General features: G+C 40.3%; 1 protein-coding gene across 1 annotated transcript in view; it reads left to right on the top strand.

The window, feature by feature from the left end:
* The window catches only part of DCAF13 (DDB1 and CUL4 associated factor 13), a 51,164-nt gene that overhangs the window by 12,583 nt on the left and 24,695 nt on the right, over window positions 1-13,886 (top strand). The window contains exons 4-5 of the mRNA XM_062188148.1: window positions 4,339-4,428; window positions 12,823-12,978. Coding sequence (XP_062044132.1) covers window positions 4,339-4,428; window positions 12,823-12,978 — 246 coding nt within the window. The remainder of the gene's footprint in view (window positions 1-4,338; window positions 4,429-12,822; window positions 12,979-13,886) is intronic.

Genomic DNA, 13,886 nt, shown 5'->3' with positions numbered 1-13,886 from the left:
CCCAGGAGTGAAATGGCTGGGTCATATGGTAGGTCTATATTTAGATTTCTGAGGTACCTCCATACTGTAATCCACAGTGGCTGTATCAGTTTACATTCTCACCAACATTGGATTAGGGTACCTTTTTCCCCACATCTTGCCAGCATTTGTTGATTTCTGTATGAAAGCCATTCTAACAGGGGTAAGGTGAAACCACAAATTGTGGTTTTGATTTGCATTTCCCTGATGGCTAGTGATCCTGAGCATATTTTCATATGTCTGTTGGCCATTTGGATTTCTTTTAAAAAATGCCTGTTTAAGTCCTTTACCTATTTCTTTCTTTCTTTTTTTTTTTTTTTTTTTAGACAGGCAGAGTGGACAGTGAGAGAGAGAGATAGAGAGAAAGGTCTTCCTTTTTGCCGTTGGTTCACCCTCCAATGGCCGCCGCAGTAGGCGCGTGCACCGCGCTGATCCGCTGGCAGAAGCCAGGTGCTTCTCCTGGTCTCTCATGCGGGTGCAGGGCCCAAGGACTTGGGCCATCCTCCACTGCACTCCCTGGCCACAGCAGAGAGCTGGCCTGGAAGAGGGGCAACCGGGACAGGATCGGTGCCCCGACTGGGACTAGAACCTGGTGTGCCGGCGCCGCAAGGTGGAGGATTAGCCTATTGAGCCGCGGTGCTGGCCAAGTCCTTTACCTATTTCTTAACTGAGTTGTTTTGTTGTTGGGTTTCTTGATCCCTTTATAAATTCTGATTATTAATCCTTTATCAGTTGTATGGTTTGTAAATAATTTCTCCTATTCTGTCAGTTGCCTCTTCACTTCACTGAGTGTTACTTTTGCTGTGCAGAAGCATATCAATTTGATGTTATCCTTTTTGTCAGTTTTGGCTTTGATTACATCTGCCTCTGGGGTCTTTTCCAAGAACTCTTTGCCTATGCCAATGTCTTGCAAGGTTTCCCGAATGTTCTCTAGTAATTTGATGGTATCAGGTCATAGATGTAGATCTTTAATCCATTTTGAGAGGATTTTTGTGTAAGGTGTAAGGTAAGAGTCTTGCTTCATACTTCTGCATGTGGACATCCAGTTTTCCCAGCACCATTTATTTAAGAGACTGTCCTTGTTCCCAGGGTTGATTTTACCACCTTTGTCAAAAATAAGTTGGTTGTAGATACATGGGTTGATTTCTGGCGTTTCTGTTCTGTTTCGTTGGTCTATCCGTCTGTTTTTTACCAGTACCAGTCTGTTTTGATTATAATTGCCACGTAGTATGTCTTGAAATCTGGTATCATGATGCCTACGGCTTTGTTTTGTTGTATAAAATTACTTCAGCTATTAGGGGTCTCCTGTGTTTACATATAAATTTCAGCATCTTTTTCTGTATCTGACAAGAAAGTCCTTGATATTTTGGTTGGTATTGTTTTGAATCTGTAGATTGCTTCACTCATGTACAGATTTCTTTAGTTCATGAATTTGCTTCTGATTACTTCTAAGTAATCCTACGATCAATTTTCTGATTTCTGTTTCTGGCATTTTGTCAGTCTCTTCATCTTCACATTCCAGTACTGAAGTGTTGTGTTCTTTGGGGGATATTATGTTGTCTTATTCTTGTTTCTTGATTGCTGCGTTTATTATTAGGCATTTGTAGTGATACTTTTTTTTTTCCCCTCTTTGATGTCTTTTATCTTTGAACTATGCCTCTATGGCTTAGTGGAGTGTCTACTCTTTCAGTCAATACCCAGAGGCCTGTTCTGGGTGTTGTCAGGGAGCTCTGCTTAGTGCTTCAGGGTGAGGAGAGTATCCAAGGTGACACCAAGTTGGCTGTGGTAAATCTAATTTTTTTTTTTTTTTTATCAGAGTGGAGGTTTGTTCAGCTCTGTTGTAGTCTCATGCTTAGCTCCTCTCCTCGAAGGTGACCAATGCCTGGATGCTAGGTCCATTGGGTGCAGTTTCATCCTCGCTGCAAAAAGAACAATGCAAAGGATCCGTGCAGTCCTTGGTGTGAAAACAGATTCTGAAGCAATGACCCTCTCCAGGGAATCAGGGAGCCCCGAGCATGAGGAGCCACCCAGAGTGACTGCCCAAAGTTCCAGCCACACTCTCCCTCCCACAGAGCCACAGTGTTTTCACAGCCCCCTATCAGTTCTCCCAGCCAGACTTAGGTGTATCTCCTCTTGGGTGGTTACTGCGCACAACTGTTATGTATGTCTAAAATGGGAGATAGAAATGTGCCTCCCTTTATTTCCCTCTTGGTTGGCAGGTACACTGTCCCCCACAAGACCCAAGCCAGACTTCCTCCAGGCTCTTCCTATAGCTATATTGTCAGTGGCTTGGCTGCTGCATTCTGGTCTTGCTTCATTCCAAAGCTGGTGCTAAGGCTCTCGACTGCTGGGGTCCTGAGTTGTGCACGTCCACATGCTCCACATAGGTCCACAGTGTCCCTCTAATTTGCATGGGATTTGCTCTGCTGTTTCTCCCTAACTCTTCCCTGAGACTACATTCTATTTTGCCATCTTGACTCTCTTTCTTGCCCTAGTGTGTTTTTAAATAATGGTTATTATATAATCTCATGAATGATAATTCTTTATTGCCTAAATTTCTAAGCTGTACCAATCTGTAATATTAGTAATATGGACAGGTCCTTCTGCACCTGACCCAGCCTGGAAATGAGGAATTGTTCTAAACAGGCATGTACTCTTGTTTGGCTGCTTGTTTCTACAAAATGTTAAAAATTTTGTCAGAATCCATGATCTGCTGAAGCTAATACTCAATAGACTGTGTTGAGCATCTTACTTATTTACAAAGAAGTCTTCAGCTTGTAGACAGTATTTATCAAACGTTGTCTCAGAGAATCCATGTTGCAGGAGAGAATGCCTAAGGACACAGCTTACCTTGTTTTCTTTAAGTACTGAAAAGACCACTGGGTCAAGCTGCATTGCCAGAGACCTGGGTACTTAGATTGTATCCTTTGGCTGCCTGTAGAATCAGGTTTCTAGAATTGAGTTTTGGTATGATGCCACTGGCTTAGATTCTGAGTTGTTAATAAGATGTAGTCCTGTTAAATACTTTTTGACTATTATAAAGATGTTAAGGATTTTATTTATTTGCATCCTCCACAAAAAAATTACTGTTTCATCTTAGTGTCAGAACCTCCTTTTTAATCACTTACTCTAGTCGCATGGACACTGTGAAGTGTTTTGCAGGAAATACTTGTCTTTTTGAATTTACCGTTTAGGAGCTAAATTTATACTCCTCCCATAGATAAATATGTATTTTTGTTAATACTTTTATGGAAAAATAGATGTAAATTGTAGGTAATATAAACTTTTAAGTGAAAACTAGCAGTATGTATGTATATGGGAGTACTTCAAAAAGTTTATGGAAAAACTGAATTAAAAATATATGTTTATTTTGGTGCAAAAACATTTTGAAATCCTTACATAGATTTTCTATTATATGCATTTTCCATAACTTTCTAAAGACCCCCTCATATACTTTGTACAGTACCGCATTCATGATTATTTTATTTTCTTAAGCCCAGATGATGTAATATTATCCATTTGGTATTGCAGCTTATTTCATGTAATATCTTGAATGTGTTTGCCAGTTACTTGAGTCTAAATGACCAAACCTGAGTCTAAGTGTTGCTTGGGCTTGCTTTGGGCTAAGGTGCCAACAATTCTTCCCAACATCTCTTTTTTCCTATCAATGCAACTGTCAGCACAGTGAAAAGAAAAGTGATTCCTTTATTAATATTGTGAAAATGGTTTTCATCCCATGGATCCCTGGAAAGTTCTCAGGTGGTACTCTTTCCAGAAGTCTGCAGTTACCAGTTTGAAAAACAGTTACTTAACAGTGTGTGGCATTCTGTCTCATGCAGAGATGGGCTTTGTCTACTCTAGAATTATAAAATTGCTTTCTCTATAGTATTTCCGTGTTTTTTTTTTTTTTTTTTTTTTTACTTTAAAACTATCTGGAATCTTACTTTCATGGAAGGCATCAGATTCATTCAGACTTTTAAAATGACTAACCTGATATTGTAATACCATTTTACTATAATCCAATTTTCTCCTTAATTCAAAATGCCATCTTTATCGGAATATGCATTTTTGCCATATTTATAACCTAACTTTGCTATTTTTTTCTTCTTTTGTGCCACTCTTTAACTGTCTTATTTTTAATTTTATATTATTTAGATATTTGCCGCAGATTTTTGCTATAACGGGGTGGGCTATATATCAATCAATAAATATATTGGATGAATATAGTTTGTTTTAAGTAAGATGCTTATGATTTGTATATGAGTTGGTAAGTTTTGATTTATAACTGTTGTTCATTAACATCATAATAAATATTTCTAGGTTGGTGATGACAAAACTGTGAAGCAATGGAAAATGGATGGGCCAAGTTATGGAGAAGAAGAAGAGCCGTTGCATACGATATTAGGAAAGGTACAAAAATAAATTCACCCATACTTTGCATGTTAAAATTTTCTCTATAATATTTTATAATTTTAGTTTCCAAAAAGGAAAGTAAAATGACACAAATAAGAATTGTGAGAGGGGCTGGTGTTGTGGTGTAGCAGCTTAAGCTGCCGTCTCTAGTGCTGGCATTCCATATGGGCACCAGTTTGAGTCCTGGCTGCTCCACTTGTAATACAGCTCCCTGCTAATGTGCCTGGGAAAGCAGTAGAAGATGGCCCAAGTGCTTGGGCCCCTGAAACAATGTGGAAGACCCAGAAGAAGCTTGACTTTGGAGTGGCCCAGCTATAGCTGTCACAGCCATTTGGGGAGTGAACTAACAGATGGAAGATTTCTCTCGCTTTCTCTGTGCCTCTACTACTCCTTCTCTATAACTTCGCCTTTCAAGTAAAATAAATAAAAATTAAATAAAAGAAATGAGAGGCTTTAGGCTACAACAATTGACCTATTTTACGTAATATTTAATGTAATTTGGGCGTTTTGCAAGTAAAGAATTTGAACAGTTCTTTGGTATTCATTGTAATAGAGTTTGAGCTCTGTTTTGAGCTTGAAGATTCAACGATTTTTTTTTATAGCAGGGCCACGGAAGAATATTTATAAAGTGAAGTTTGAGATAAATAATGCTTCAGCTTTTGTCATAAATATTAACACAAATATTATAATTTCTTTTTTTTTTTTAAACTTTTATTTAATGAATATAAATTTCCAGTGTACAGCTTATGGATTACAATGGCTTCCCCCTCCCATAACTTCCCTCCCACCCGCAACCCTCCCCTCTCCCGTTCCCTCTCCCCTTCCATTTGCATCAAGATTCATTTTCAATTCTCTTTATATACAGAAGATCAATTTAGTATAAAGATTGCAACAGTTTGCACCCACATAGAAACACAAAGTGAAACATACTGTTTGAGTACTAGTTATAGCATTAAATCAAAATGTACAGCACATTAAGGACAGAGATCCCACATGAGGAGCAAGTGCACAGTGGCTCCTGTTGTTGACCCAACAAATTGACACTCTAGTTTATGGCGCCAGTAACCATCCTAGGCTGTCGTCATGAGTTGCCAAGGCTATGGAAGCCTTCCAAGTTTGCCGACTCTGATCATATTTAGACAAGGTCATAAAAGACAGAGTGAGGATAGTAACCAATGATCCTAAGAGTGGCATTTACCAGGTTTGAACAATTATACAGCATTAAGTGGGGAAGAGGACCATCAGTACACACAGGTTGGGAGTAGAGCCATTGGTGGTAGAGTAGAGGTTATGATTACAAAGGAATGAGGCCCAAGTGCACTAGACAGGGCCTAGAACAAAGGACAGAGTCATTATTAGAAGAGCTAAGAAAGGTGCTGTCTAAGCTACAAGTAATTTTTCTGATTGAGAGGCAAATAGAACCTGACAGAAGGGGCTTGATAATAATCTGGTGGGCTTTAGGCCTTGTAAATTCAGAGGCCCAGACTTATCTATCTCTTCACATGGGGTATATCCTAAGGGAAGTGTGAACCTCCTAGGGGAAGGCACTCTGTTGACTTTCATTACTTGGCTGGCCTGGGAGGAGAGCTGGCCAGGTAAAGGCAGGGGGCATCTCTAACAAGAAATTGACAGTTCTGCCTGGAATGTTGCTGACCCTACTTGACCATACCCTCAGCTGCAGTGGTCACTTTGGAAGTTGGGCTGAGTGAAGGGCTTTTCAGCTTAGAGCCAATAAGATCTGTGGCTCTGACCTGGGCATCCTTCGACTCCAGGGCAGGTCCATTTCCAGTGATCCAACTCTTGGCAGAGCTGCCAGGGCTCTTCACAAGCTGACTTCTGCTGAAGCCCAGGCTTACCACATTGAAAGCCACTGCAGTGGACTGGCCTGTTGGGTCTCCTTGAGGGCAGATCACTGTACAGATCAGCCATTAATAGGCCTGCCACCCATTGCTTCTGATGCCGAGCTTTCTTTTCCTCCTGGTTTGTGTTAAAGCAGACCAGAGGATGCAAGTCAAGGGAGTGCCCAAGTCCCATCTCTAATCTTCGGTGGCCTGAACTACAAGTCTATAGTCACAGGCATGTTCTGTAGTAGTTTTTCTAAGGTAGACAATGCCCATGAGGAAAATTATATTCTCACTTAAAAACTTTCTTTCCCTTTGGTCTGAAAGGGAGGTTTTTTCTACTTACTGTATACTTCGCTGATGGCGAAGTGAATCTAGCTATGAGATTATTATTTAAGTTCTTATTTTGGCTATGCTATTACAGAAAAATGTTAGCCATCTCTTTTATAAGGTCTAAAGATTAAATTGTGCATCCTACAGATTCCTTCATAATAGAATTAGTTTCCTACCTTGAAGAGAATAGAGAAATGAAAGAAGAAGTTGGGCTTAGAATAGAGAAATGAGGGAGCAAGTCCTAGATCGCTTGCTGACGATAGCAATATTACATGAATACTTAGCAAACCGTTTCAACCATTAGATAACAACTTAAGAAAACATTTACCAGAAGGTCCAATGCCTTCTATACATTTTAAGAATCATGTATTTGAAAACACCTCTTAAATATCTAACATGGTGTAGTTTGTTTAGCCAGTAAACTTAAGCACAACCATCTAAAATGTTTTTAGTTTCTTTCTACCAACACGTTTAAAACATATGATACACAGATTCAGGTCACACAAATTAAAATGTATCTTTGATTGATTTTAGCAGCTTAAATTTATGGACAATCTTATCTATAAGCCATTTAAAATAAAACTCTTAATAAAATTTCCCCATGTGGACATACAATATGTACACACATATAACATAGCATAATAGACCAATATAACAATTTTAATAATAGCTTTTAAAATCTTTAACTCTTTTTGTAGATTGCCAATTGATTTGAATTGCTTTTTGTTTTTAGTAACCTCAGTTAACCATACTTTCTCTCAGTTGGTACTGTTAATACATTATTGGCTTCATCTGTTTACAGAGCCATCCCAAAGTACTGAATACAACAGAAGTGGCTGGAAAAAGTCCATAGGAACCTATAGGAGGACAGCTAAACACAGAACCAACAACGCTTTAGTTTTATGAGCAGCCAATCATATATAACTGTGGATGACAAAAGACTTTAAGTCGCCATGTTTAAAATTATAAACTCATCAACCAACAAGAGGCACTTGCTTACTTCACAGTATTTTTGAAAGCACCTGTAGGATTTTACAAGTATTTAACCCTTTAGGCCTCTGGGGCTTTCTCATTAAGATAACTATCATGTCTAGTAACACAAGATCATTAGACTTTTTAATTCTCAAACATTTGTATTAATAGCATTTTCCATTATAGAAACTTAAAGTCTGGTACCATATCACATCTTGACAGTCCTTCTAATATAATCCAAATAGACTGATTAGTTGGTGTCTCTATAAGATGAGAGACATAGGTCCTTCGATTTTTTCAGTTGGGCCCAAACTGGAAAAACCAAAGTCCAGGATTTACTGGAAATTTTAGAGACCAGATTGTTTGAAACTTTGATTTTTTGAATGCCTGTCAAGAATGCCAAGAAGGCTCAAAATCAAAATATCTGGTTGAAATAAGATTCCTTAAAATCATGACATAACATAGACCAAATTTGATCATTGTTACAAGGTGATTATTCAAATCTTTGAAAATAAGCACATATTTAAATAACCCATAGCTCTTAATAAAAATGCAGCTGTTTTTGAACAATTAGAATTTAACAGACATCAAGAGAACATAATAGATTACTTTAACACATTGCTTTAACAGAGCATCAGAGTTTAATTCTATGTCAAAGAGAAATTGAGCTTCTTGTGATCTTTTGCTGTGAGGTTTCCTTCCTTTACCTTCTTTCATATTGGTGACCATGTTTCTGTGTTTCTGTGTGTAACACATCTTTAAGCATCTTTTGCAGGGCAGGATGAGTGGCAACAAATTCTTTCAGTTTCTGTTTGCTATGAAAAGTCTTAATTTCACCTTCATTCACAAATGAGAGCTTTGCAGGATATAGTATTCTGGGCTGGCAGTTTTTCTCTTAGTACCTGGGCTATGTCTCGCCATTCCCTTCTAGCTTGTAGGGTTTCTGATGAGAAGTCTGCTGTGAGTCTAATTGGAGATCCTCTGAGAGTGATCTGACGTTTCTCTCTTGCACATTTTAGGATCTTTTCTTTATGTTTCACTGTGGTGAGTTTGATTACAACATGTCGTGGTGAGGATCTCTTTTGGTCATGTTTATTAAGGGTTCTATAAGCTTCCTGTACTAAGATGCCTCTGTCCTTCTCCAAACCTGGGAAATTTTCTGCTAGTATCTCACTGAAAATGCCTTCTAATCCTTTCTCCCTCTCCATGCCTTCAGGAACTCCTAGAACCCGAATGTTGCGTTTTTTAATAGTATCCTGTAGATTCCCGACAATATTTTTTAGATTTCTAATTTCTTCTTCTTTTCTTTGGTTTGCCTGTTTCCTTTCCTGTTCTCTGTCTTCTAAGTCTGATATTCTCTCTTCTGCTTCGCCCATTCTGTTTTTAAGGCTCTCTAATGTGTTTGTCATTTGATCTGTTGAATTCTTCATTTCATTATGATTTCTCGTCATTATCACCATTTCTTGTTCCACTAGTTGTTTCATTTCATTTTGATTCCTCCTTAGTATTTCATTTTCACGAGAGAGATTTTCTATCTTGTCCTTTAAGGATTTCTGTAGTTCAAGAATTTGTTTTTGAGAACTTCTTAATGTTCTTATCAATTTTTTGAGATCTGCTTCTTGCATTTCTTCAATCTCATCATCTTCATAATCTTGAATTCGAGTGTCTTTTTCATTTGGGGGCGTCATAGTGTCTTCCTTGTTCTTGTTAGCTTGGTTTTTGCGTTTGTTGTTTGGCATGTTGGAGATATTTGGTTTCTTCACTGTGGTGTTTTTTCTTGTTACACTATGGCTCTATATTAAGTGGACTGTCTGCTTTCAGTGGAGCCTTAGAGGCTTGAGATGAGTGTGGACTGAGAGCTGTGTTTGGTTCCTCAGGGTTGAGGGTGTGTCAAAGATGACACTCCCAGGTTAGGTGTGGTAAATCTCTCTTTCTTTTTTTGATTTAAAAGGGAAGTAATTCCGCACAGCTGAACGTAATTGGAGGTAGTTAGCAGGCAAATGATATACCCACAGGAGCCAGAGATCGGAAGCTCTTTCCCAAGGACCACACAGGGAATCTCTGCTGCCCTCAGTGTGGGCTCCAATTCTCCTGCAGTCTCCCACTGGGTTGCCAAGTTAGATCCTAATCTCCTGTTATTTCACCCCTCCCCCCAGAGTCAGGTGTTTCTGCTAGGCTCAGGGCCTGTGCAGACCTGAGGTCGCCCTGCTTATGACGTATGTCCAAAATGGCGCCTGCTCTGTCTTGCTCGCCTTTGAGAGGTGAGCGGAGAGAGAGAAACTTGTGTCTGTATCGGTCACTTTTTTTATTTTTTTCCTCTCTCTCTTTTAGTTAGCCTGGTGAATTTTTCCCCACGGAGTTTCAAGCCTCGTTCCCTCTAGCCTCCTCTTTCCGCTTGCCCGCTGGTATCTCGGGCTATTGAGGTTCGGCTCACCTCGCGTTCCAGCGCTGGTGTGTTGAGTCTGCCGCTGGTGTCCCGAACTTGGGCTCCCACGCTCTCCACGCAGGTCCACTGTGAATCACTAGTTCCGGAAGAGTTTCCTCTGCTGTTTCATCCCCTACTCTTCCTTGACCCTGCAGTATCTCCACTTATATTAAACTGTCTCTCCCCCGGACTAATAGTGTGCTCCCTGTCTATTCCGCCATCTTGCCGCTCTCCCACAAATATTATAATTTCTTACTTGAAGTAATCTTTTAGGAAATTAAAATATGTGGTAATTTGATGTGCCTTATATAAATTTATATATTTTTTAAGATTTATTTATTTATTTGACAGGCAGAGTTACAGAGGGCACAGAGGTAGAGAGAGAGAGAGAGAGAGAGAGAGAGAGAGAGAGAGAGGTCTTCCATTTGCTGATTCACTCCCCAGATGGCCGCAACAGCCAGAGCTGCGCCGATCAGGAGCCAGGAGCTTCCTCCAGGTCTCCCATGCAGGTGCAGGTGCCCAAGGACTTGGGCCATCTCCCACTGCTTTCCCAGGCCATAGCAGAGAGCTGGATCGAAAGTGGAGCAGCTGAACAGGAACTGGTGCCCATATGGGATAGCAGCACTGCAGGTGGTGTCTTTTCCTTCTACGCCACAGTGACGGCCCTGTTTATGTTTCTTATAAATTGTTCTGCAAATCAGATAGCATGGTGATTTAGTCATAGCTTAAGTACAGTTAGAACATTTGATCTAATTGTGTTTTATAATGCTTACTTTTTTTAGTTTTTTATTTTTTAAAGATTTGAGAGGCAGAATTACAGAGAGAGGGAGAGACAGAGAGGTCTTCCATCTGCTGGTTCACTCCCCAAATGACTACAATGGCCGGGGCTGGGCTGATCAGAAGCCAGGAGGCAGCAGCTTCTTTTAGGTCTCCTAGTGAGTACAAGGGGCCCAAGCACGTGGGCCATCTTCTGCTGCTTTCCCAGGCCATTAGCAGAGAGCTAGAACAGAAGAGGAGCAGCCAGGAAATGAACAGGTGACCATATGTGATGCTGGTGCTGCAGATGTAGGGGCCACAGCACTGGCCCCTATATTTTTTATTAAGCAGACAAAATTCTTACATGAGATTTAACTCAGGGTGGTATTCAGTATAGCAGTTAAGATGACACTCGGGGTACCTTGCATCCCTTATTTGTAGTGCCTGGATTCCAGTCCTGGCTCCGCTCCCAGTTCTACAGTGCTGCTAATGTGCATCCTGGGAGGCAGCAAATGATGGCTCTAGTTTTTGTGTGAGAGTCTTGGATTGAACTCTGGACTCCTGGCTTTGGCCTGGCCAAGCCCTGGCTGTTTCAGGCATTTGGGGCGTGAACCAGTGGATAGAAGATTTTTCTGTGTCTTTGTCTGTTTACTTTTCAAATAAATAAAAATGAAATAAAATAAAAATTTAAGTGAGAATGGTAAAATTTATACAATAAAATTAGACTTAATATTTAAGCATATCCATTTCAAAAACACCACTTTGTCATTTCAGTAGCATGGGTAGTATATATTTAGATTCAGCTTCTGATTTCAAGAATGTCTAGGGGCCAGCACTGTGGCACAGTGAGTTAAGCCACTGCCTACAGGGCCAGCATACCATGTGGGTGCTGGTTCAAGTCCCAGGTGCTCCACTTACGATCCAGCTCCCTGCTAATGCACCTGGGAAAACAGTGGAGGATGGCCTAAGTCCTTGGACCCCTGCACCTGTGAGAGACCCAGAAGATCTTCCTGACTCCTGGCTTCAGCCTGGCCCAGGCTTGGTTGTTGTGGCCCTTTGGGGAGTGAACCAGCAGATGGATGATCTTTCTATGTTTCTCCTTCTCTTACTCTGTAACTCTGCTTTCAAATAAATACATCTTTTTAAAAAAAAATTCTAAATTTATTTTTTAAACAATTATTTTATTTGGAAGGCAGAATTAGAGAGAAAGAAATCTTTTATCATCTGGTTCATTCTCTAGATGGCCGCAGTAGCCAGGACTGGGCCAGGCCAAAGCCAGGAGTCTGGAATTCCATCCATATCTCCCTCATGGATGCAGGGGCCCAAGTACTTGGGCTATCTTCTGCTGCTTTCCCAGGTGCATTAACAGGGAGCTGGAACAGAAGTGGAGCAGTTGGGGCTGGTGCTGTGGTGTAGCAGGTAAAGCCTCTGCCTGCAGGGCTGGTATCCCATATGGGCACTGGTTCATGTCCCAGCTGCTCCTCTTCCAATCCAGCTCTGCTATGGCCTAGGAAAGCAGTGTGCCCCTGCACCCACGTGGGAGACCTGGAAGAAGCTCCTGGCTCATGGCTTCAGATCAGCCCAGCTCAGGCCATTGCAGCCGACTGGGGAGTAAATAAGCAGATGGAAGACCTCTCTCTCTCTGTCTCTCTGTCTCTGTCTCTCTCTCTCTCTCTCTCTCTCTGCCTCTCCTTCTCTCTCTGTGTAACTCTGACTTTCAAATAAATAAATAAATCTTTAAAAAAAAAAATAAAGAAATGGAGCATCCTGGACTCAAAGTGGTGGTCTCATATGGGATGTCAACATCACACTTGGCAGCTTAACCCACTGTACCACAATGCCCGCCTCTAAATGTGCTGAAAGGGACATGAAGGTGGGGTATGAGTATGAGGTGGAAATAACTCTCATGTGGTAACAAATTAGTGATAATGAATACAAAATTGGTTTCAAAGAAGTTGTGAACAGGAATTTCTTAAAAAATGAGTGCAGATAAATGTATTTATAGTATCCTACAGATTTGAACTAATAAAAAACCCATCTATAACAAACTCTTTGCTTTTAAAGACAGTGTATACCGGCATTGATCATCACTGGAAAGATCCTGTTTTTGCCACATGTGGACAACAAGTAGACATTTGGGATGAACAAAGAACCAATCCTATATGTTCAATGACCTGGGGATTTGACAGTATAAGTAGTGTTAAATTTAACCCAATTGAGGTAATGTGCTTATTGTTTCCTTGTTATTCTTTATTAATTTTAGCTCCATTTAGGAAGTATGCCCTGCCTATTGTTTTTCTCTTATAATTTCAGCTCTGTAAATGTCTGATATTAGAGTTTTCTAAATTTCATTGATGTCGGCATTTGGTCAGTTTTCCAGATAGTATCTGAATTTTGATACCTTTAGTCAAATCTGAGCATGTTTGCTTGTAGTTGAGTCTCAGGTACTCATGTTAAGTATCATTAAGGAAAAGTGTATACATGTGCTTGCTCCTGGGGCTAGAATCCAAGCAAATACTGTGCCATTGTTTGTTTTCATAAAGGAAGGTTTATTTTGGTTTGATGGTTCTGAAGGTTCAAAGTCCAAGACTGAGTGGGCCTCATTGGTTCAGCCTCTGGTGATGGTATTCTTGCTGGCAGATTCCTGCTGGCAGAGTTCTGGGGTGTCACAAAATATCACATGGCAAGTAAGAGAGAGCACATGTGTCTGTAGTATTAGATTTAGTTTTGCTCATGTCTTCAACGCTTGTGTTCCGGATTACATCATTGTACTTTTAGAAAAATATTTTTTTGTTATCCCTTGTGGAAGATTGAACATTGTTTCCTTTAGTTAGAAGGGTACCAATGCTTCATGATAATATGCATGGTCATTATTGTACTGCATGATAACTAGTTACAGTCACATTTTTCTTTGGTTGGAAATCTGAATTATTCCTAGTGCCCTCCAGGTCTAGAGGAGAGTTGGAGGTCAGCCACTAAATATTGTCCATGTAGATCTGAACTTAGGAAAGGAGGCTGCCTTTAAGGCCAGGTTACCCTGAGACTCCAGACTTGTCCCTGAGCTTCTTCTGAATATGTAACAATAGATGAATTCATTGTCCAGAAGACTCAATAGGGATGTCTTTTTC

This window comes from Lepus europaeus, chromosome 4 (assembly GCF_033115175.1).
Source record: "Lepus europaeus isolate LE1 chromosome 4, mLepTim1.pri, whole genome shotgun sequence".
NCBI classification, from domain to species: Eukaryota; Metazoa; Chordata; class Mammalia; order Lagomorpha; family Leporidae; genus Lepus; species Lepus europaeus.
The sequence above is the reverse complement of the archived record's forward strand: the minus strand, read 5'-3'. Positions and strand labels throughout refer to the sequence as shown.